Source organism: Drosophila takahashii, chromosome 3L (assembly GCF_030179915.1).
Source record: "Drosophila takahashii strain IR98-3 E-12201 chromosome 3L, DtakHiC1v2, whole genome shotgun sequence".
NCBI lineage: Eukaryota > Metazoa > Arthropoda > Insecta > Diptera > Drosophilidae > Drosophila > Drosophila takahashii.
The window spans coordinates 14,915,061-14,936,813 of record NC_091680.1 but is presented as its reverse complement, the minus strand read 5'-3'; the positions used below and the strand labels follow the sequence as shown (position 1 = coordinate 14,936,813).

Below are 21,753 nucleotides of genomic sequence, written 5' to 3'. Positions count from 1 at the left end.
CTTTTTTAAGTCATAACTTTTATTTTTGACATTCTTTTAAGCATATAATGTCATCTTATTGAGAACGCCTATCTACATATATGTATATTCACAACCAATTGTTTTTTGGTCACCAATCAACGCCCATAATATGAATTTAGTATTCGTATTAAGTATGATTTTTCTTGTATCTTTTCTATTTCTCGTCGTTTGGTAGGCAGTAAACTTGTTTTGACTGCTTTGCCGCCAACTAGGCTAAACTTAAGCTCAATATGAGTTGACTATAAATACGCGGAGAATAGGCCCTAAACATTATAGTAATCTTTGAGTCTTCAACGAACTACAACGCCTTCAACATGAAATTCGCCATCGTCCTGTTCGCCCTCTTCGCCGTGGCTCTGGCCGCTCCTGCCGCTCCTCAACCGGAGGCTGAAGTCCTGCGATTGGAATCCAATGTCCAGCCCGATGGCTATGAATTCGCTTTGAAGACCAGCGACGGTACCCAAAAGGAGGAGTCAGGTCATTTGATCAACGCTGGAGCCGAAAATGAGGCCATCGCCGTCAAGGGATCCTTCTCCTTCGTGGCCGATGATGGTCAGACCTACACCGTCAACTACATCGCCGACGAGAACGGTTTCCAGCCCCAGGGTGCCCATCTGCCCGTTGCCCCCCTGGCCTAAGTTTAAGGAGTTTAAATAAATTGTTTATAAAAAATATTCTATGGTTTGGCTTTTTAAACAAAATGTTTGAATGTAGTGATGGCTTTAGGAAAAGGTTTACAGAAAATCATACTAAGAAACTAAAAAAATAGAATGGTCGGGAGCCTTGACTATTAAATACCCCTTACTTTGTAGACCAATTACAAAGTACAACTTTAGACAAAAGCGATTGGAGCACTAACGACGCGACGTCAGTGATCATTAAAAGCCCTTTTAACTTAGTTACTCAAAGTTTTCAAATAATCTTAATCTTTTTTCATATCAGATTATTTTTATTATTTAAGAACATTGTTAGAACTTACGCGATTTATTCAATAATTTAGATCAATATCATCTTTATTCAAACCAAGTTTATGCGAAATATTTTAACCTTAAAAAAAGACCCAATTGACCAGCCTATATTAATTTATTCCTTAGCTTTTTGTTATGTTTAAATTATAACAATTACTATGGTTTGGCTTTTGGAATCTTTCTGAACATTTATAAAAACAAAATTTAGGATTAATGTTACTGTCTAAATAATCATCAATAAACTTAAGCAAAGTGGAATTTGATCAATAACAGGCCAAAAAAACGTATAACAAAATTGGATTGAAGAATATCATTTTTTTAAATGCTTTGACAATGTTATTGCACCAAAAACATTGCTAGATTTCTCTGTGAATTTCAAATGATTAGATTAACTCTTTTTCAATATCCACATCGATACTGTTCCCAAACATGTTTTTTCAAAAACCAAACAAAAGAGTATTTTTTTTATAAACAATTTATTTTAACTCCTTAAACTTAGGCCTCGGGGGCAACGGGCAGATGGGCACCCTGGGGCTGGAAGCCGTTCTCGTCGGCGATGTAGGTGACCTGGTAGGTGACACCATCATCACCAACGAAGCGGTAGGATCCCTGGACGGAGATGGCCTCGTTCTCGGATCCAATGTTCTTCAGCTGACCTGCGGCCTGAGCAGCCTGACCGTCGCTAGTCTCCCAGCTGAGAAGGAAGGTGGAATTAGTTGGCAGTCCTTCTGAGGCAGCTCTCAATCAACTTACTCGTATTTGAAGCTCTCGGGTCCAACATCGGAATCCGATCGGACGATGGAAACGTCAGCAGGAGCGGCCAGAGCCACGGCGAAGAGGGCGAACAGGACGATGGCGAATTTCATGTTGAAGGCGTTGTAGTTCGTTGAAGACTCAAAGATTACTATTATGTTTAGGGCCTATTCTCCGCGTATTTATAGTCAGCTCATATTGATCTTAAGTTTAGCCTATTCGGCTTCAAAGTAGCAAATACTGGTTTAGTGCCTACCAAACGACGAGAAATATGAATACTAAATTCATTCATGTGCTGTTATGCGTAAAGGGATATCAGAAAAAAAGTAACATCTTAAGAAAAGGCAAACAAGCAGTTATGTTAATGAAATAGTTGTGATGAGTTGGTTTCAACAATTAAAACGTGATGCATTCGTCAATTTTATTTGACAAAAGATATATACATTTTTTTATTTTTTACAAACATCATGCTTTAAAACTTGATTATTATAATTTAAATATAAAGAGCGTTTGACATTTTACCTCGTTAATAATTGCTTTGTTTTAAATATCCATCCTTTATTACAATTAGGTTTCATAAAGTTGGTCGACTTTTCTTTATTGCTGATGTAGTAGAGAATTTAGAAGTACTTACATCAAGGTAAATATATATTTATGAATTTGTTTTATGTTTTGCATAAATTTTTAATGCATTTCGGTTTAATTTTAAGTTTGAAAATGTTTCAGAATACTTTTAAATTTAACAACCTTGAAAATTAATATTTTAATATAAAATATTTGACTTATTTTCACTCTTACAGCAATTTCTTCTGAACAAATGACTTAAGAATTAAAAAAAATAACAAGACCTTTCGATCGGTAGTAGTTTTAGTCATGAACTGTAAATAGTTTGATAATAATTATAAAATAACCGTAACTTAATATAATCTCGATTGGTAATAGATTTAATAATAATAGTTATATTTGTAAGTAGAACGAAACTCTTAATTAATTAGCAAGTGTAAAATAATGGCAGTCGTAAGAATTTTAATCTATAATGTTCAAGTATATCCGTATAAAATATAAAATATTGTGATTCTTATTTTAAAAAAAAAACTTCAGACCTAACACATAATTTAAACAATTATAATACTCTATAAAAAGTACGTTTTTAGAAATTATAACTGCATTTAAAATAAATATTATCTTGAGATATAAAAAATATGCGTTTTTTTCCTATAATTTAATTCAATGTCTTGGCAATGCAATGCTTAAATAACAAATATCAGCCTTTTCTGTTTTTTCTGCTTAAAACTTATTAATTAAAGTTGATTTAAAAATAATTATTATTTCATTTAATCAAAAATTGTTATTTATTCGTGGAGTTTATTTATGCACTATCAGATATTTTCATGTTAAGACTGTCTACTTAACTTTGAATCTATACCTAAATCTGTAAGGAATGAAATTATTTCAAACTCCCTTGAAGACCGCCAAAGAACACACATATTTATTTATTCGAAAATCGAAAGTTCGGCTTTAATGCGAGTAACAAGGAAAAAAGAAAACAATGCACGACACTGACTTGACTGACTGATCGATCGACTTACTAACTGACTGACCGACTGGCTGCCACGGGACAAGGGGCAGCTCCTCCGGACAGGACTTCAGCACCTCACTCTATGGCCGGTTGGTTGGTTGGTTTGGGTGGTGGGATTAAGGGTTACTATTTGGGGTGGGTGATATCTACAGGTTCGAGATCCTCCAGAGCGAAGATCTACTTGGGCAGATGGTCGCCCTGCGGCTGGAAACCGTTCTCGTCGGCCACGAAGTTAATGGTGTAGGTCTGTCCGTCGGGAGCCACCCAACTGACGGATCCTCGAATGGATATCGATTCGTTTTCGGTGCCCGCATTGTTTACTGTGCCCTCCTCCGTGCGGGAGGTGCCATCGCTTAGTTTATAGCTGAACTTGTAGCCGCCTAGGCCGGTGTTCTCCGATTCGTATTCCAGAACCTCGACAGCATCGTTTTGGGGCCGGGCACTGGCCAGCGCCAGGATCAGGGCCATCGAGCCAACGACTAGCATCTGCAAGGCGAGAGGGTATTAGGTATCCTTTTTTCGGGTTATCCTTGCTGTCGCCTATCCATTTTGACCTACCAATTTCATCATGTTTGGAAGCGGTTCTCGGATTCTGCAGATTCCCCCAATGCGGCTGGACAAACTGGCGGTTGTCTAATGGTGGCGTTGCATCGCCGTCCACTGCATTTTATACTGCACTCGCTGCACAGCCGCATTTGCAAACGTCATAAATTTGCACAATTGTGGAAGAAGCCAAGAAGCCAAGCAGCTCGGCGGCTCTGGCGGTCGCCGGCTAAATGTTTTTCTCTATTTCCATTTTATTTTGTTTTTGTGCTGCTTTGCTGCTTTTCAATTGCCAGCGTTGCACCAAAGTCGCCAAAGTCGCTGCGACAAGTAACATTTAAAGCGGCTTTGTGCAGCGGTGTACTCATCCGAAAGGTATTAGCGCTCTTCACCCACACTCGAAAAAGTATTCTAAATAGTTTCAGGACAACTCGGTCATGTTAATTATAAATTGTTATTATTTTGGCAATTAAACCAATAAATACTGTAATTCTGAAAGAATACCTATTTTTAACTTAAATATCAAGAATCGAATTTAGTTTTGTACATATATTCATATTCATATATACTACGTTCATATATTCATTGCCAATGTATAGGTCGGATGATAATGATATGAAGATGATTTATATTATCTACACTGAGGGAAAAAACCCAGACTAAATTTAAGAACAAAATTCTTATTTTAAGAAATTTTGGTACTTAAATTTTGTTCTTACAATAAGAACAAACGTACTTAAAAAAAGAGCAAACATTCCTAAAATAAGGCTATTTTATTCTAAGATTAAGAAAATGTTGTCCTAAAATTAAAAAATATATATTGTATTTATGAACTACAAAAATTATACATTTTTTGTCCAATAATCTACGAGAGAAAATTAATTTAAAAAGCAATTTAATATAATAAAGAAAAGCAATCAAATAACATTTATTTAGACAAAAAATCATGGTTTTTTAAATACGTTGATACAGTCATAATACATTACAAATCTTAAAATGTTAATTTACTTAAATACGCTTAATTCTAATATACGATTTCCCATTGTTTGTTTATTGTTTATTGTTTTAATGTTTTCGTTGTATATGTGTGTACGATAACACTGTGCAACACTTTTAGGGTTATAAAATGTAACCGCAATTCTGATTTGATAAGCTAAAACCCATTTGGGTTTCTCTGGCTTAGCTCGCGTTTACCTATTATAGCGAGTTAAAGTTTTACATACAAAATGTATTTGTAACGGCCATATCTTGTGAACCGATTAATATTTTACTATCAAGTCTTCAGTGATTATATAGCTATGAACACAAGGAACTAAATTGACAAATGACTCTTGCGAAGACGTACACCTAGCGCGTTAAAAATCGAAAAATTAGGCAAATTTTTTTTTTAACGCGCTAGGTGCACTAGGTGTTAAGTGCGACGTCAACGTTTCTTTGCTTAACAGCGTCAAAAAGCTATCAGCGCAGCGGTCGAAAAAACTGCATAACCCATGGGTGATATAAACAAAATAAATGAAAAGAATGTGAAGAAAGGAAAACACTCCAGTTGCGTCAGTGTGTGTATAAGTATTTACATATGTACATATGTACGCTCACATTTTTTTTTCTTCTCCCTTTGTTGCTCCGCTGATAAAAGCTAAGCTAATTTGTATTCCTTAGATGCAATTATAACATTTGATTGTTTAAAATACATGGACAGGGATGATATTAAGGAGGCAATTCCACCACTGGGTCCTCGTTTAATTTTCAGGGAAAAACTGTTTGAGTGGAGAAAAACTTTTGTGTCTTAACTTACAAAAAAAAAACAATTGGCATACATTTTTAACTCTTATTTCTTTAAAGTATGAAGCCAACGAAAACTCTGTTGAGCTTCAACTCAAACAAATTGAGCCTATCAAAATCAAAGAAGACCAAAGTATCAACAGCAGAAAATCCATTAATTATAAGGTTATGAAATAAATAAATGAATTTATATTCTTAAATAAAGTATGTATTTTTAATCTTAAAAGAAGATCACTTCCTTGTTTACCATACTCTTAGGTTCAGAATATTTAGTCTTAATTCTATACCACTGACATCTTAAATTAATAAAATGTGTTCTTAGATGAAGATCAATTTTTCTTGATTTTAGATTTTTTGGTCTACAATAAGTGTTCTGCATTTAAGAACATTCTGTCTTAATATAAGAACAATCGGACTTGACTCATTCCCATGACCAAACGTTCTTAATTTAAGAATATTTCTCTTAATTTTAGACTGTTTTTTTTCTCAGTGTACGAAAAGCTTGCTTAGAATAGTACATTTTAGAATTATGAACGGGTCAGTTTGGTAAATTATCTGGAATGAATGTTTCCCTCATAGTTGAGTTCAAAAAAGTTGTAATGCTGAAGTATGTTATTACAGAACATCAGTCTTGCCATAGAGAGTGTCCGGAAAGCATCAGTTCTATTCTACAATAAAAATATCTGAAAAATTACGAAAGAAAACGTGAAATTAATCCAGATAATTCGATATATACACTGTGCAATTCTAGTAAAATAACTGCCAATACTATTCTACGCTTACTGATACTTTAACAATTATTTTGAAAAAATAAGTTCTTAGTAACTTAAAAAAATCTTTTTGATTTGTCTCGCATTACTGATTTTTTAAGAACTTGAACTTGAACTAAAAATTCCGGCTGCGTTGTAATATATAATATAAGGCTTAACATCTAAGACAGAACAAAAACTACTCAGCTAAATCAATAAAAAGCTTTATGAAGAAATTTTCTGAAATTTATAACAAGCAAAAATTAGGTCGATTAGCAACTTCAAGCCACTTTTTCTCCGAGTGCTGGCTAGTAGCTTTAGAAAACTCGAAAAAGTTCATGAATCAAGCAGATGTATTGGGGAAAAGGTCGCGGGCTGATTGGGCAGCGCCGGGGAAACACCGGGCCCAAGAACGATGGGAAACAATAACCAGAACGGTTCGGCATTCAGTTCCGAACCGAAATCGAACCAAAATCGACGACTATTTGGTAGCCAGAGACTACTAATAGACTAAGTTCAAGTGCTGTCGACGCCAATTGGCAGGGCAGCAAGTTCAAGCCGCGGACACGAAGAACACGAGCTGAGCCAGCGCCATGTGTGATGGCCAAAGTGCACGGCGATGGATGAGACTTTAGATGGAGATGGAACCGCAGCTTGACTTTTGGCATATGCAACGGCCTTTACAGCGCTCGATTGATGTGCCTCTGCCCGGTAACAAGCGCCAAAAGCAGTTGGAAATATTTAAAAAATACATCGAATAACCTACAACTACGGCTCGCATGCAATTTAAATCTCTGACTTTTGTTGTTTTTTTTCTGATTTTTTTTTTTAGTTTTTCAGTCGCCGTTTCTGTTTGCCAATTTATGCCACCTTCGTTGACCGCTAGCAGGCCGATGATGAAGAAGCCCAAGCCGGTCAGTCGGGTTTTAACTTTGGTCATCGGTCGGCCTCAGGTTGACCACGGTTCTGCCCCAGTCTCCTCCTCCTCTCCACTCGAATTGTGCCAACAGCTTCATTTTAGTCCCTGTTCATCGACAGGGTGTTGTGCACTGATACTGGCATTTCCTCAAATGTCGCTTAAGAGCGCAACTTCTTGCCCGGTTCTTTGGCAGCTGCAATTTGACATTTTGACATTTTTTCTCTACTACTTACCAACGAATGATTTGAGCTAAGCCAATCGGGTTTGATTTTCAACACTTCGTAGGGTAATTATTATTTTTAGAGTTTATTAACAACCAATGTATAATTGAATTATGAACAAAATAGACAAAGAAGACTTTTTAAAAGTCCAAACCACCAAAAATAAAAGTTTATAGGCACACAGAGAAAAAACGAAGAACATACTCAAATTGACCACAAAAATGAAGTAGATTCCCTTCCATTTTTAAGTTGATTTTTTCTTAATTCAAATACATTTTATACTTAAATAAGAACGCCAGAATTCTCTCTGTGCATTTCTATAATTATTATTGAGCAAATAACATTAAAGCTAATATTATCATAGTGTGAAAATTATGAATTGACCAGAAATGTCAAACTAACATATTCCAATTAGACAGCAAATAAAAAAAAGTGTAAGTGTGTAAAATAAACAAGTAAAACAAGTCTTTGAAATAGGAATATTTTAAAGATTATTTTAAATCAATTATCTATAAAAGTAAATATGCAGAAGGTAACCTTTAACCTTTAAAAAACTTTAGATCAAATTGTCATTTATGGACATGAACTTCCCAAAATCATCCAAACTTAAAGACTTAATTAATTGGGCCTGTCCGCCTACGAATTGAACTTGAGCCGAGGGCATTCGGGCCCTTGAAAATGGATCTGGTTCCATTCCGATCCGTGACTGCATAACATTTATTATTATTTGGGTCTCTTTCCGCGGCTTTTCGAGGGCATCTGCAGCGAGCTGCATTTATCATGCTGGATTTGCATAATTAATCTGGCTTTGATCGATGGCTCCGACTGCTAATCTGTGAGCGGGGGCGTTGTCATTCGTGTTGGAGGGAATTCGACACGTTTTGGGGCAGAGTTCTTCTTCCTTATACAGAATCATTTACATAACTGTTCTAATCAAACGGCAATCGACAGGTTTTTCAGCTTCAGACTGTCGCTTTCAATACACAAATACGAGATGCGAGATGCCGGTTGCCAGACAGAAAGACAGAGACCGCCGCAGATACAATAGATATTTATGTAGATGCGTCTTCACATTTACGTCTTCAAGGTCACCGCCAGATGCTGCTGCTGTCCATCCGTCCATCTGTCTGTCTTTCAGTCTGTCCAGCCATCTGTCCGCCTGTCCAACCATTCAGCTGCCGTTTTGGCCCGGCTTTCGTTCGTTGCCAACTCGCACGCACCTCACTCCAAAAGTTGGCCAGACCGGCTTGAACGAACTCGGTTTTTGGGACTCGGCTTGGTGGGTAGGAATCGAACTCGGTTTCGGGTTTTTTCATTTCTTCTTTGTTTTTGCCCGTCTCCGCTCATTTTTGGCTGCCGCATCAACTGGGTCTGCAAAATTAGCACTTGAGCGTTAATGGCAATGTTTTAATAGCAGGGCCCCCCTTCATCTCAGCTCATCTCCCCCTGCTGGCCATCACTTCTTTAAATATGTAAATGTCACATTGCTGTTGTTTTTTCATTTCTTTTCCATCACTTTGACTGCTTGTTTCGTAATATTTGCATTTAGCTAAAAACACACAAACAGAATCGGTTTTAAAAATACTTCTGCTGACACCTGACATTAAGAATCGTGCGTATAATTTAATTTTATAGCAGGCTTTGACTATATTTGTTTGCTGTTTTTTTGTTGTGGCCTGAATGCAACGCAACTTGAGTCTCTTAAATAAAAACTCTGACGCAAAGATTGATTGCCGTGAATAAACATTAAAATATATTTTTGTTTACCTTAACCAGTTTTGTTTTAAAGCACCAGAATAATTCCTATCAACTCTCAAAGGAATTTCTCTTAGCCGGAAGGCGATTTCATTTAATAATTTCAAAAATCAGTCAAGAATTTTTTAAGTATAACTTTATATTTGACTTTTGTGATTCGAACGAATCATTTACCTTAGGGGAAGCACATGTCCTCCAATTTTGAGGCTAACATTTCTTAAGTCCAAACAAGTTTATCGTTCTCAACTTTTTCATACACCATATCAAATGACTTAAGCAAAAAACCTTAGTTTTGTTTTTAATAAACCACTTCTTACATACTTTTAGGCATTATAAAAAATCAGATTTTTTTGCCAAAACGTGTAAAACAGAAGTCGCAAATCACTGTGGACGGCAGTACACGTAGTGACGAAGCGCACCAGGAGAGTGTGCGAAGGGGACTACTATTATACGGTAGCAGATTTAAAAATCTGCTGTGAATTTCGATCAGAAGGTATCGCAAAAAGGATTGCATACCAAGACTTAAAAATTTTCCATTGGCTTGCGAGAAAGAGCGGAAAAGTGTAAATATTAAGAAAAATTTCAGATTCTCACTAAAAATACGCGTCAATTGATGTGTGTGTTTATTCCTATTAATCGAATTTCTTTTTTCTCACCCAAAATATATTTAAATATTTTTACATCAGAGCAACTTTAAAACTGTAAAGCTCTTAAATAAAGAAACAAAGAGACAACTTTTAGGGTAAATATAAAAAGATTTAAGCAAACAACTTAGTTATTAATTATGTAAATCCTGACATACTTTTTGGAAACGTTTTAAAAATTCTTAATTCGGTGTCCAAGTGCGTTTTTGCTAAAAATTCGTTTTGGTACAGTATTTAATCAATTGAGAATCATATTTTAATAAAGTCCATTATTTCTTTATAAAATTTATTTTTAAAATGGTAAGCCTGAATATTGCTAAAAAACTTTGTTTAGGTATATCTTCAAGTTTATTCAGAACATTTCTTTCCGGACTACCATTTCTATAAATACTTCAGCTCCTGACTTTGATTGGTTTGATTTTGCATTTGTTTATACTCGTTTAAACTAGTATGATTAAAAATCCAAAGTGTGACAAACTTTTGGCATCAAATGATTTACAAGCGAAAAACCATAATAGATTCACGTATTACCTAAAATGACACAGATGCTAAATATCTTCAAAATTTAAATTGGCTCAGTATTTTCAAACGACGTTACAAAACGTATTTGCATAGAATTTTTAAAGTGGTTTATCGTTTGGTGTGGAGTTGCTTAGCGCCCTCACCTCATTTCCTCTTATAAAAAGCTGTAAAGCCTCTCCATATCCACTCGGCACATGTGCCCCATCATTTTCCTAATCGCCATGATTTTATGTATTTTGCTTGCATATTGTCAACACAAATTCATTCCCTTGCACAACAAAAAAGTTTTCAGAGTGGATTGGTTATTTTGGATCGAATGTTTTTATTGCTTGCAACTTTAACATATCATCTTATACGCTAGCCTAAAACAGTCGTCAAACTGTTGTAATAAATTCGTGATGGATTGTTAATAGGAATGTTTTCTAAGTTGATTTAACCGGCCAGAGAAGACAGGGATTTTCCGGACAGCTTGCGCACCTTTAGTCCCTGTTCTCGGGAGGGACGATGATTCTTGGCCAGGTTGTTGGCATTCTCGAGATCCTGAGCTGCCGACGAGCCGCTCAGCACTTTGCCAATCTCATCCCGGAAAGTTCCATCGGGAAGGGTGTAGCTGAAGGTAGGAAATAATGCAATTAGTAAATAAATATTGCAGAAAAACTATGATACGAAATGGTTAACAATACGATCCTAATGTATGGGTACAAAAAAGTTATATAATAAATTTTTTTTTGTATTTCTTTAAAGATTCCGATATAAATTTATAAAATATTATGTTAAAAAAACTATGATTTGTTCAAATATACAATTATGATTGGAAGACTGGGTAAAAATTATAGATATTTTTAAAAATCGTGTGTATATTTTTTTAGATATTATGAGGGCTTGTAAAAATAGTTTTAAGAAGTTTAGATTATGTTTTTACCTTTAGGGCTAGTACTTAACCCAACAAAAAGTCGTCCAAAACAAAAGACTTTATATCAAAGATACGTTAAAAAATGTAGTTTCAAATACAGTTTTTTGTTTTGGACGACTTTTTGTTGGGTTAAGTACTAGCCCTTGATCACATTTTTAATTTTTGTTTCTAAAATATATTAAAAAGTATAATTACTTGAACTCGTATCCATCGCGTGTTGGTGTATAGCTGAACTGCTCGACGGCGACATCTCCCAGCTTGATGTCGATCACAGTGCCCGGTGGAAAGGAGGCGTAGTTCAGGTTGGCTCCGAACAGGACACAGGCCACCAGGAGGATAAGGGCCTGAACCAGCTTGCTGTTGATCGTAAGACCCTGGCGAGCTTCCTTTTTGCCCTGACCGATGCTGTTCGCCAACGGAGAAAGACCCATTGTGGAGTTGGTTAGTGTGGTGGCCTGTGGAGAAATGCGAGTCTGGAAAAACACAACTGGCAACCAAGGCGGCTGGGAGCTTAATGAAGCGTCTTCTTCGAGGCCACTGGCATAAGACACCTGTGTGGACCGATAATGAGTTGTTGGTCCAAAACAAAGCGGGCACCACGAAATGCTGAGTAAGCTTCGTCCGAAGAGGCGGGTTGCCCAATGCCTCGGCGCTGAATTGAGATTTGCATAACGAAAGCCAAAGACTTCCACGGTTCGAGCCACAATTTGGTGGCAACTCTCAAATATGTGCATTACATTTAAAACGCCATCAAATTGGAAAACTAATCGGCCGAACCCATGGAAGAAAGTCTGACTAGGCCTAGATGTGACTAATGTATGCCCTAACTTGTTTAGAAAAAAAACCATTTTAAATAAAGAAGATATAAAAATAGAATATGCTATACTACTATTATTATTAATTATTATTATAAACTGCATGACCTAATTTGAAAAAATTAATAAAATAGTATTCAAATTTATTTTAAATACAGTGCGTCACGTATAATATTAATTTATAATAAAAAGAATTTGAAATGAAAACAATTATTTTTCAAATCATAACGATAGAGAGTAAACATTTATCATTGCGATCCAACTCCTTAAAAAATTCGAAACAACCTAAGCCGCTTTTAGGGAAGCGTTAACCCATTATTATGCTGGTGATGTTGCAATCTGTCTATCTCGAAATGATTAAAGATTAACGAGCAGGCCCGAACTCATCTAAGCTTTTCTTAGCCAAGTCTGGCACCACCGAATACGAAAATAAGCTTTCGAGCCACGCTTAATACACTGATAAATTATGCGGATTTTAATTATCTATCACAATACAAAGAAAAAAGTTTGTTTAACTCTTATCCGGTTTGATTTTGTGGGCCGTCACATAGGGCTGGAAACCGTTTTTGTTGGCCTTATAGAGGACCTGGTACTCGTAGCCATCGGCCGAGATGAAGCTGTAGCCACCTTTGTACTCCACAGGCTTCTGGGTTGTCACCTCCTTGGGATCTTTATCTGTTTCCGGTCTAACTGTGTATGTTATAGCCTCATTCCTCTGGTGACCATTTTCTGTGTGGAATCTTTATGGGGGAATATGTTTTCTAGTTATAAATATTTTTGCCAGTTGAACTTAAGTAACCTTACCCAAAATGGAGCTCTTCCTCTCGTTCGCCTTTCTCCAAAGCCGCTGAGGAAACCAAGGCAAACATAGCCGCCATTAACAAAATTTTGCAAAACTTTAAGAAACAATAAAAATCTTTAAATTAGCTAAGAACAGTTTAATATCTTTACACTTCTACCTACCAATTTCATTGCAAATTTATTGTTTTAAAAATATTTTTTATATTGAATCTTAGTTGCGATCAGAATTCTGCGTTCCTGTCCGTTCCGTTGGCCGATTTCAACTGAAGATGTTCTGCCAGATGAGCCAAGCAGGCAAAATAAGTCAAAGAGATCGGAATAATGAAAACAAATATCTGCGCAGCCAGCTATTTAACAGTGAGTCGTAGCCCGAATCGGGTTACGTCATTGTTTATGGCCCAACTTTTGTTCTAAACAGCCAAAGAAGCGCAAAAAGAAAGGCGATTAATAAAGACATTATATGAGTAAAATGACTTTCAAATGCTCTTCAGATATATTTTTCATTATACCTGGTTGATTTTTTTAAATATTTCTTTGATATTATATGTTTTTAAATAACATTATTTAAAGACTGCATTTAGATTAATTTAATAATATAAATAAAATGTACTTTTTTTACATAGTTCATAAACACAAGTTTAAAATTCTAAAATATTGTTGCTATTTATTGTATTATTTTGAATACATATATAAATGTATTTTTATATTTAAACACAACAAATATATGGTAATAAAGGTAACCAACTTCTGCAAAAAATGGTTATACCCCTACTAAATTGCACATATCGTATTTATTTTGAGTTCGTTTAATTTGACGGTTCATTTAAAGTCTTGAAAACAAAACAATTGTAATTTTAAACACATTGTCTTTGTTGTGACCACTCCTAAATAAATTAAGTTAGTCACTCTATTTGTTATTGATACTTTGCTTCTTCGAAACCTTCCGATGAATCAGCAGCTCAAGCAAATCAGTTGGCAACCACATTATTATTATTTTAATATTCGCAATACAACCCATTTAATGGCGACGACAGTTGCGCAGATTCCCGCGCGTCCTCCTCATATGGAGGCTGTCATCGAGGGCCAGTGGCCAATTTATCAACGGACCTCATCGGAAAATGTTTATTTAAGCGATGCGAGGAACTTAATCGGCCAACCCTCGCGAAAACAACGCTAAATCGCAATCAGATCGTTCCGCTCAGTCAAAATTTCGCTTTATAAACGCGAATGCGGGCGTGGAATATGTGCCATCGGTGCGTGGCTAACTGGCAACCAAAAGCCGAGCACCAAGGACTAAAAACCGAAGGACCGGAGACCGACAATTGTTGGTTTATGCAGCCGGTGCAGCAGCCGACTATTCCTGGTCCTCCCCGGTGGTTGCTTGGTCGCGAGCTAAAATCTAAATCCTGCAGCCCACAGCTGACGGCCGGAACAGGTTCACAAAATCCACACACCCGAATCCAGAATCCTGAATCCTGAATCTAGAATCCTGCATCCTGGGAGCGCGTCAGCTGTGCGCCAGCACATTACAAGTAGGACAAGCTGCAAACGACATTGCCATTAGCTAGGCCTTTCCCTCGGTCCTTCGAAGGGGGAAGGTTCGGTTCTATATTAGCGGCATCCACGACAGGCACAAGCTGAGCTACCAAATGATAAACACACACAACAGCAGCCGCAACAGGAAGCACAGTGGTTGTTAAAATAATTTCTATTCTATTTCCATTTAAAAATATATTTTTTAAAAATTACAATTATTTAAATAGATTTGAATACATATATTTCTCCTAATTAATTTTTTAACATGTGTCTTATTACAAGAACTTTATTTTGTAACGTTTGCCATTTTTGAAAAATACAAATTTGTAATATATTTTTTTTAATATTTCTTAGTACCAGAACTTTTATATTGAAACCCAGCTTAACTTCTTTCAAAAAAGGTCTTCAATTAAAAATGTTATTGTATTTGATTGTTAATTGATATTTAAACTACATATTTTAATTAGCCTTAATTCTCAATAATATTCTCAAGGTAAAAAAAAAACATTTTGAAATATAGAACATTTTATTTATAACATTTAATATTGTTCGTCCCATTTTCTTTTCACCTAGCACCACTGTGCGCGGGCTGGCAAAAAGTTAATAGACGATAGACTAAAGCCGACATCCCCGTCGTTGTAGTTGGGTGTTGTGCTCGATAGGCCTGCGTCCTTAATGCCGAGTTGAGTCCTGAATCCAGGTCTTAGCACCCCTTGGCAACAGGCAAAGTGCATTAGGCAAAGGGATCTTGCGGGGTTGAGTTCGGTTTGCGGACTGGGCTGGGTTGGTCATGCAGGTGTTGCCCGATCCTGTTGAAAATTGTTTTTGAATTAAAAGTTTTTGCTTGTGGCCGGGCGGGTTTTGTTGTTTTTAGCGATTAGCCAACCGAAGGGGTGAGGCATGCGGCATCGAGATTGCACACTCAATTTATTAGCGCTTTGTCTTGGTCTTTCAACTAATCGGATGGCTCTGGGTATTTCTGCACTTGCACTTGCATTGGCCCAGTTTGTTGGTTCTGTTTTCGATTTTCTATTGTGTTTTTCATTGGCACGTGACTGCTCCACTGGGGTCAAGGGGTCGCGGTCAAAACCACCTGTTGCTGGTCATATAAGAATCCAGAAAGCACCGTTGACCACCAGTCACAGTTTGAATTTGAGATGATGAGGCTGTCCACTGTGTTTTCTTTGATTTGTATCACTTTTGCCTGCGTTTGGGCGCAACCGGCGGGTTACCCAAGTGCCCGTCCTCCTTCTCCTCCCCCGGCCACTTATCTGCCAGCCAAGCCACCAGCTCCACCACCACGTCCTCCTCCTCCACCGCCGTCCAATAGCTACGGTCCCCCCAAGAATGGCAATGGAAAGCCACCACCTGCTCCTCCGCCCAAGCCCAATAACAGCTATGGACCACCGCCCAAAAATGGCAATGGAAAACCTCCTCCACCCCGAAATGATTACTTGCCGCCAGGCAATGGAAATGGAGGATCTGCGGGAGGCGGAGCTGGCGGAGAAGGAGGAGGCGGAGAGGTTATACCCATCATTAAGCTGGAGTCCAAGGTCAACACAGACGGCTCTTATATGGTGAGTAATTTGTAATTGTTTCATTGGAATAAATATTTGATATATTTGAATAATCTTAAATTTGTTTGAAAGAAATGAAAGCAACGAAGGTTCAAAAAATATAAAAATATAGAATAGCAAAATATTAACTAACAAAAGTGTAAAACATTTATATAAGAAAGCATTAAATGCAATTCCCTTCCAAAAATCTAATATTCACTCCCCAAAAATAAAAATGCTTTTGAATTGAATTACTTTAAAAAATCGTTCCCAAATTTACTAATCAATTTATTTTAAACCGATTGCAGTACGAATACGAGACCGGAAACGGAATAAAGGCCGAGGAAATGGGCTACCTGAAGAACGCAGGAGTAAAAGGAGCGGAGGCGCAGACGGCGGAGGGTTCGTTCTCGTACACCAGTCCCGAGGGACAGGAAATCTCGGTGACCTACATTGCGGACGAGAATGGATTCCAGCCGCAGGGCGATCACCTGCCCACACCGCCACCCATTCCCATCGAGATTCAGGAGGCGCTGGACAAATTGGCCGCCGGCGGAGGTTGCCATGGCTGCGATGATAACGAGACGGGAGGCAACGATGATGGAGGCGGAGGAGGCTATGTCTACCGACGAAAGTAGAGGATTAACAACTTAATTGCACACCGATCTCAAATGATTTTTCCAATTATAAACTATTTCTGCTTCACAATCTTATAAATAAAATGGTAATGGGTTACTTTAATATCTAAAACTTTTAAAAGTTCATTTTCTAAAACATCTACCTAAATATTACCATTTATTTTAGCTCTTCATTATATTTTCTCTCATTAAACGCCAGCTATTTCTAATTAAAATGCTTTAAATAAAAACCCCTTGGCGGCCTACTTATTCAGGACTAGCAAACACCAAGCGGGAATTGGTCCTGGCCTGGTACACCTTGCTCCCGGCTGGGTTGGTGCCTCCTGGTTGGCCACCATTCCAACCCTTGAGCACGAGCGGCGGCTGTGTGACTGGCAACACATGTTTTTTTCCCCGTTTGCCAATCGCTCGCCCAACTTTATCCTGTTGATCGCTCGACAAGGGGTGTCCAGGGGTGGGGTGAAGGAGAGGGGGAGACGCCGCAGCGATTGTGTCGCAATAATGAAAACATTAGCCTCGTAGCATATTTGTCAGCCAGCAGGAGCGGAGCTCATATCGATGAGGGTGGAACAAAGTCGAAAATGGGGGCACTTTATTACAATTTATTATTTTCAAGTATTTTGTAAAATATTATTTAAATAAATTTAAATAGTTAAAATATATCTAGAAATCTTTAAATAAGCACACATTTTTTTAATTTTGCCCCCAAAAAAATAGGGTGATCAAAAAATAATTTATAGTATAATCCATCGTCTAGTTAAAAAAATTGATTTTATATTTTTCATACATTTATTAATTAATTTATTAAAAATAGCAATAAATTGATACTAAAAATATAACTAAATAAAAATATAATAAAATACTATATTAATTCCTCTTTATCCATTAACACCATTTCCCGGCCCCTTTACCTCCGTGCCCAAATCCGCACCACCAACCGTCGAACGCAGAAATCACGACCCACCCCAAACCGCAAATAGTGAAACGATACACGCCAATATATTATGGCATTAGCATTATAGTGGAAGCGAAATGGGGGTGGGGAGATCATCATCATAAGGAGGGGAGGGACCATGGGCAGAATGACATTGACGATGGCGAATGCGATTTGTATATGGTGGCATTACAGCAACAACAACGTCGGGGAAGTAACAACAAACGATCGTTTAATTTCAATTAAAAACATTTTCCTTGTGCGCAGCCCAAAAGCCAAAAAATAAAGGACTCGAGGAGGAGGAGGTGGTGGTGGCGAAGTTTTTGGCACAGGAATACGCACACTTGCTACAGGCCGCTTAGCTTGGCTTAGTGCTCTGGTGATTGCGAGGACATGATGTTGCACTTGCCGAGCAACCACCAGGACGCACCAGGACCTCGAAAAGGGATGCCAAATGAGGATGTCAGGGGGTTGAGCCCCGTTAAAGTGCGTAGCTATGTCGAGGCTATAGCCGGTGCCGGACTGGATTCTGGGCTGGGAATTCTTGCACTTGCCGCCAGCCGTGTGCTATTGTGACTCTGCAAGGCCGTGGCAAATCCGAAATCCAAAAAATTAGGGAGCAGGATGCGGTACGGCGACGGCGTGGTATAAAAACGACGGCGGGCTTCCAATTGGAACGCAGAATCGAATTCGAACGCGAACGATGCACACGACAGCGCAACTGGATGGTCTGGAGCAGAAGCGTTCGGCCAGCAGCCTGATCTTCCGGATCGAGCAGCTGCTACCGAGCACCAGCATCTCGCCGAGCACTTTGACCATGACATCACCGACGGAAACAGCAGCCACTACAACGAGTGCAGCAAGTCCTGCAGCCAAAAGGATGAGGAGCAATCCGAGGCCAGGAGTCTACACCTCACAATATACGCCCAAGGATACCTGCTCGATCGCCATTCCCACATCGGCACTTCTTGGTTCTACCGCCATGCCCACCGACGGAGGACGCTCCCATTGCCAGCTCTCCAATGGCGAACTGATCGTATCCGCCTCCCTGCTGCGTCAGATTAAATTATCCGAGGATGTCTATAGCTTCAATGCCATATTCGAGCTGCAAGGCGCCCAGGTTCGGGTCCGTTTGGTACGGGATGTGGCCAGGGAGGACGAGATCGTGGCCTGGTTCGGCGAGGAGCTGGTACTCCTCATGGGAATTCCCTTCCTGACGCCCCTAAATATTCAAGGTAAGCATTGCTCCTAAATTAAATTTTATTTAGTTTATTTTTAAAACAAACTTAAATCTACAAACAAAAATTTTTTTAAAAATAAAATGAATAAATACAAATATTTAATCATTTACATTTGTAGCATACACAATATTTGTAGTATACAAACATTCAAAGTTTGTTTTTAAAAACAATTTTGTATATACTTTTTTATTTATTACATTTTTTTTTAATTTAAATTTTGCTTGTTTTATTAGAAGATTTTTTTTAATGATTGGCGGTGCGAAAAAATATGATTAATGATAAATACAAAACTAACCCCAATGTTAATTTCTGATAATTCCAGGAAACAGTCGTTACACGTGTCACCTGTGCCACTTGACCTTCGAGACTCCTCACCCACTGAAGATTCACTTGGCTCTGGGTTGTGGACGCAGTGCCATGGACATCCTGTGGATGCGACTACACTACGCTCTCAAGGCGGCGGCCCAAAGTCACACAGCAACGCAACAGCAACATTCACCCATTCCGGCGGCTTCGTCCACCTCCTCGGCCTCGCCCACCCACTCGCCGCCGCTGCCACAGATGCCGCCCCGTTTCTCCGCCTTCCGGCCGATTGCAGCCCTTGGCCAGAGTTTGCCCATGACAACGACAACGACGACGCCGGGTACCACTCTATCCTATCTGCCCTCCATTTCGATGGCCACCGCTCCATTGTCCGCCCATCCGATGAACGCCGCCGCCCAGATCGAGGCCATAGTCAGCAACATGGGTGCCTCCAAGCAGGGTCATCTGTGCATCTATTGTGGCAAGGTGTATTCCAGGAAGTATGGGCTCAAGATCCACATCCGAACCCACACCGGATTCAAGCCGCTCAAGTGCAAGTTTTGCCTGAGACCATTCGGTGACCCGAGCAATCTCAACAAGCATGTGAGGCTGCATCTTCAGACGCATCCGGGTAGCTCTTCGGGAGGAGCAGAAGGTGGTGGTGCCGGCAGTGATGTGGACATCGAGGGCGAAGCGGAAACAGGTTATCAGTGCCACACGTGCCACAAATCATTTCCTCGTCGCCGGGATCTGCAGAGACACATGGAGACGCGGCATGGCGGTTCCCACTCCCATTCCCAATCCCAATCCCAATCCCGATCCAGCACCACCAGCACAACCACCTTGACCACAACAGTGACCACATCTACTTCAAAATCCAGTTGAGTTCGGGGGAAAATATTCGTAGCACGCTTTTTGGGGAACAACTGTGATAGAGAAATACAATTCTTAGATACATTTTAATATCAGTAAAAAATTAATAAGAACAAATTATTTTCTACTTAACTAAGATGATAAATAAAGCATTTAATGACAAACATTTTACATGGTAGAAATTTAATCCAAAACAATAAGCAACCATAAAAAAAAACTGCTTTTCTAAACTGAAAAAAGTTGCACAGTAAAAATAAATATCTAAACAAAAAAAGGTAATATTTAATAAAACATCATGAATTCATTAATTTTAAAATATTTGAATCAAGGTAAAAAATATTAAATGCACTGAATATTGGATAAAGAAAGGATTACATATTAAAATCAAAGTTTAAAATTTGTCTATTTTATAAAATGGTTTAATTTAATATGTTCTTTTTAAACTACAATTTTTATCAATTTAATACAACCAATTTGAAAACAACTAAATCTTATAAATTTGCAGAAAGTTGTAAAAAACGTCCTTTGACTTTTGTAACTGAAATTCTGTGAAGTAAACTGAATAACAAGTTAATAAGAAGACCCCATTAAGAATCAAATAGTATCGCTTTATTGATAAATTTCAATACGAATTCAAAGTGAATTTCTATCGTATAATGCACAAATCTTATTGTTAGACAATTAATGCTATTACTCGTACAGTTTACGCTTCCGCTTTTTGCGGCTTAATCCATATTCGTGTAAACTCGCTTAACTTTAGGGTTCATGCAAAACAATCACAAATTGTCTTTAACTTGGGTAAAGCGGGTGTTCGTGTGTGTGTGGGCGTCTTTCTCTCAGCGTATTTTTTTTTATATTTCTGTTTTTTTTTTCAGTGTATGTTTGTGTGTGTGTGCGTTGAGCAAAACGTTGACGGGGCCAAAAACACTCACAAATACAAGATTTTAGTTCATAGATAATCGTACAATTTACTTCTATATGCCAGTGTAGAAATGCGACGGTAAAGGTATAGATTTTGTACGTACATATATGCGTACTTTTAGTATTATAGATCGGAGCATAGAGTTAACTATTCTGTTTTCTTGATTTCTGGAACTACTTTTAGTTGGTTTAGTTGAGTTTCGAACAAAGGTCTGTCCCTCCTTCTCCCTAAACAAATGTACCGAAAACAATTGATTTACTTTTGGATCTGGATGCGTAGTCCTCAAAACCCTCCCACTCTCCATCTCTCCCTCCCACTCCCACTCCCCATTACTATCTCTCTCTGTCAGTTTAAGGCACTTACTCAAGAAATCGCGATTCCAGAGTGTCCCTTTGGGGTTAGTAATTCGCTTTTAAGTATTCCCTCGGAGTTTCGACCAAAACAATGTGGCAAGCAAAGCGGCGAGTATGTATGTGTGTGGGTGTCTTTCTGTACGTGTGTTTATTTGTGGGTGTGCAGTAGGGTGGACCAGTTTGAAATAGAAATTTAAATTTAAATTTTAAATAGTTTTAAAGCTCTTTTGAGATGTGTTTTATAAGTAACTGTTAGTATCTTGTGTAAGTACTATACAAAAGTGTAAAAATTTATTTGTACATTTTTTTGGTTACAAAAAGGTTCTATAATTCAGATTTATATTTGGCTAACTTTGGATAAAAAACGGAAAACTAACTAAAAAAAACTTAAGATTTAAGATTTACGGGTAAG

The 21,753-nt window shown here is 38.0% G+C and overlaps 7 protein-coding genes across 7 annotated transcripts; 3 read left to right on the top strand and 4 right to left on the bottom strand.

The window, feature by feature from the left end:
- The first annotated feature begins 286 nt into the window (after positions 1–286).
- On the top strand, positions 287–674 carry LOC108066485 (larval cuticle protein 65Ag1-like). Its single transcript, XM_017155018.3, has one exon. The coding sequence runs from the start codon at positions 336–338 to the stop codon at positions 657–659; it is 324 nt and encodes a 107-aa protein (XP_017010507.1). The 5' UTR covers positions 287–335; the 3' UTR covers positions 660–674.
- Positions 675–1,448: 774 nt separating this feature from the next.
- On the bottom strand, positions 1,449–1,883 carry LOC108066494 (larval cuticle protein 65Ag1-like). The gene is made up of 2 exons (XM_017155028.3): positions 1,743–1,883; positions 1,449–1,683 (listed from the first exon to the last, which is right to left on the bottom strand). Exons 1-2 carry the CDS (start codon positions 1,853–1,855, stop codon positions 1,485–1,487), a joined length of 312 nt encoding a protein of 103 aa, XP_017010517.1. The 5' UTR covers positions 1,856–1,883; the 3' UTR covers positions 1,449–1,484.
- Positions 1,884–3,259: 1,376 nt separating this feature from the next.
- On the bottom strand, positions 3,260–3,947 carry Acp65Aa (Adult cuticle protein 65Aa). The gene is made up of 2 exons (XM_017155040.3): positions 3,880–3,947; positions 3,260–3,807 (listed from the first exon to the last, which is right to left on the bottom strand). The coding sequence occupies exons 1-2, from the start codon at positions 3,889–3,891 to the stop codon at positions 3,499–3,501; spliced, it is 321 nt and encodes a 106-aa protein (XP_017010529.1). The 5' UTR covers positions 3,892–3,947; the 3' UTR covers positions 3,260–3,498.
- A 6,811-nt stretch (positions 3,948–10,758) lies between these two features.
- Positions 10,759–11,901, bottom strand: LOC108066501 (uncharacterized). The gene is made up of 2 exons (XM_017155034.3): positions 11,565–11,901; positions 10,759–11,066 (listed from the first exon to the last, which is right to left on the bottom strand). Exons 1-2 carry the CDS (start codon positions 11,798–11,800, stop codon positions 10,889–10,891), a joined length of 414 nt encoding a protein of 137 aa, XP_017010523.2. The 5' UTR covers positions 11,801–11,901; the 3' UTR covers positions 10,759–10,888.
- A 735-nt stretch (positions 11,902–12,636) lies between these two features.
- Cpr65Ay (Cuticular protein 65Ay) lies at positions 12,637–13,348 on the bottom strand. Its single transcript, XM_017155050.3, has 3 exons — positions 13,148–13,348; positions 12,989–13,080; positions 12,637–12,924 (listed from the first exon to the last, which is right to left on the bottom strand). The coding sequence occupies exons 1-3, from the start codon at positions 13,154–13,156 to the stop codon at positions 12,696–12,698; spliced, it is 330 nt and encodes a 109-aa protein (XP_017010539.2). The 5' UTR covers positions 13,157–13,348; the 3' UTR covers positions 12,637–12,695.
- A 2,333-nt stretch (positions 13,349–15,681) lies between these two features.
- Positions 15,682–16,715, top strand: Cpr65Az (Cuticular protein 65Az). Its single transcript, XM_017155054.2, has 2 exons — positions 15,682–16,098; positions 16,386–16,715. The coding sequence occupies exons 1-2, from the start codon at positions 15,682–15,684 to the stop codon at positions 16,713–16,715; spliced, it is 747 nt and encodes a 248-aa protein (XP_017010543.2).
- Positions 16,716–18,352: 1,637 nt separating this feature from the next.
- Prdm13 (PR/SET domain 13) lies at positions 18,353–20,078 on the top strand. Its single transcript, XM_017155052.2, has 2 exons — positions 18,353–18,884; positions 19,213–20,078. The coding sequence occupies exons 1-2, from the start codon at positions 18,353–18,355 to the stop codon at positions 20,076–20,078; spliced, it is 1,398 nt and encodes a 465-aa protein (XP_017010541.2).
- Positions 20,079–21,753: the final 1,675 nt, after the last annotated feature.

What these genes read in the sequence shown, in the direction of transcription:
- LOC108066494 (XM_017155028.3), bottom strand. Translation starts at nt 1,855, where the DNA reads ATGAAATTCGCCATCGTCCTGTTCGCCCTCTTCGCCGTGGCTCTGGCC. An exon ending in CCCGAGAGCTTCAAATACGA is followed by an intron (nt 1,684 to 1,742) that starts GTAAGTTGATTG and finishes CTTCCTTCTCAG; the next exon opens with CTGGGAGACTAGCGACGGTC.
- LOC108066501 (XM_017155034.3), bottom strand. Translation starts at nt 11,800, where the DNA reads ATGGGTCTTTCTCCGTTGGCGAACAGCATCGGTCAGGGCAAAAAGGAA. An exon ending in CGCGATGGATACGAGTTCAA is followed by an intron (nt 11,067 to 11,564) that starts GTAATTATACTT and finishes TCCTACCTTCAG; the next exon opens with CTACACCCTTCCCGATGGAA.
- LOC108066485 (XM_017155018.3), top strand. Translation starts at nt 336, where the DNA reads ATGAAATTCGCCATCGTCCTGTTCGCCCTCTTCGCCGTGGCTCTGGCC.
- Prdm13 (XM_017155052.2), top strand. Translation starts at nt 18,353, where the DNA reads ATGCACACGACAGCGCAACTGGATGGTCTGGAGCAGAAGCGTTCGGCC. An exon ending in GACGCCCCTAAATATTCAAG is followed by an intron (nt 18,885 to 19,212) that starts GTAAGCATTGCT and finishes TGATAATTCCAG; the next exon opens with GAAACAGTCGTTACACGTGT.
- Cpr65Az (XM_017155054.2), top strand. Translation starts at nt 15,682, where the DNA reads ATGAGGCTGTCCACTGTGTTTTCTTTGATTTGTATCACTTTTGCCTGC. An exon ending in ACACAGACGGCTCTTATATG is followed by an intron (nt 16,099 to 16,385) that starts GTGAGTAATTTG and finishes AACCGATTGCAG; the next exon opens with TACGAATACGAGACCGGAAA.
- Cpr65Ay (XM_017155050.3), bottom strand. An exon ending in GAGGAAGAGCTCCATTTTGG is followed by an intron (nt 12,925 to 12,988) that starts GTAAGGTTACTT and finishes TCCCCCATAAAG; the next exon opens with ATTCCACACAGAAAATGGTC.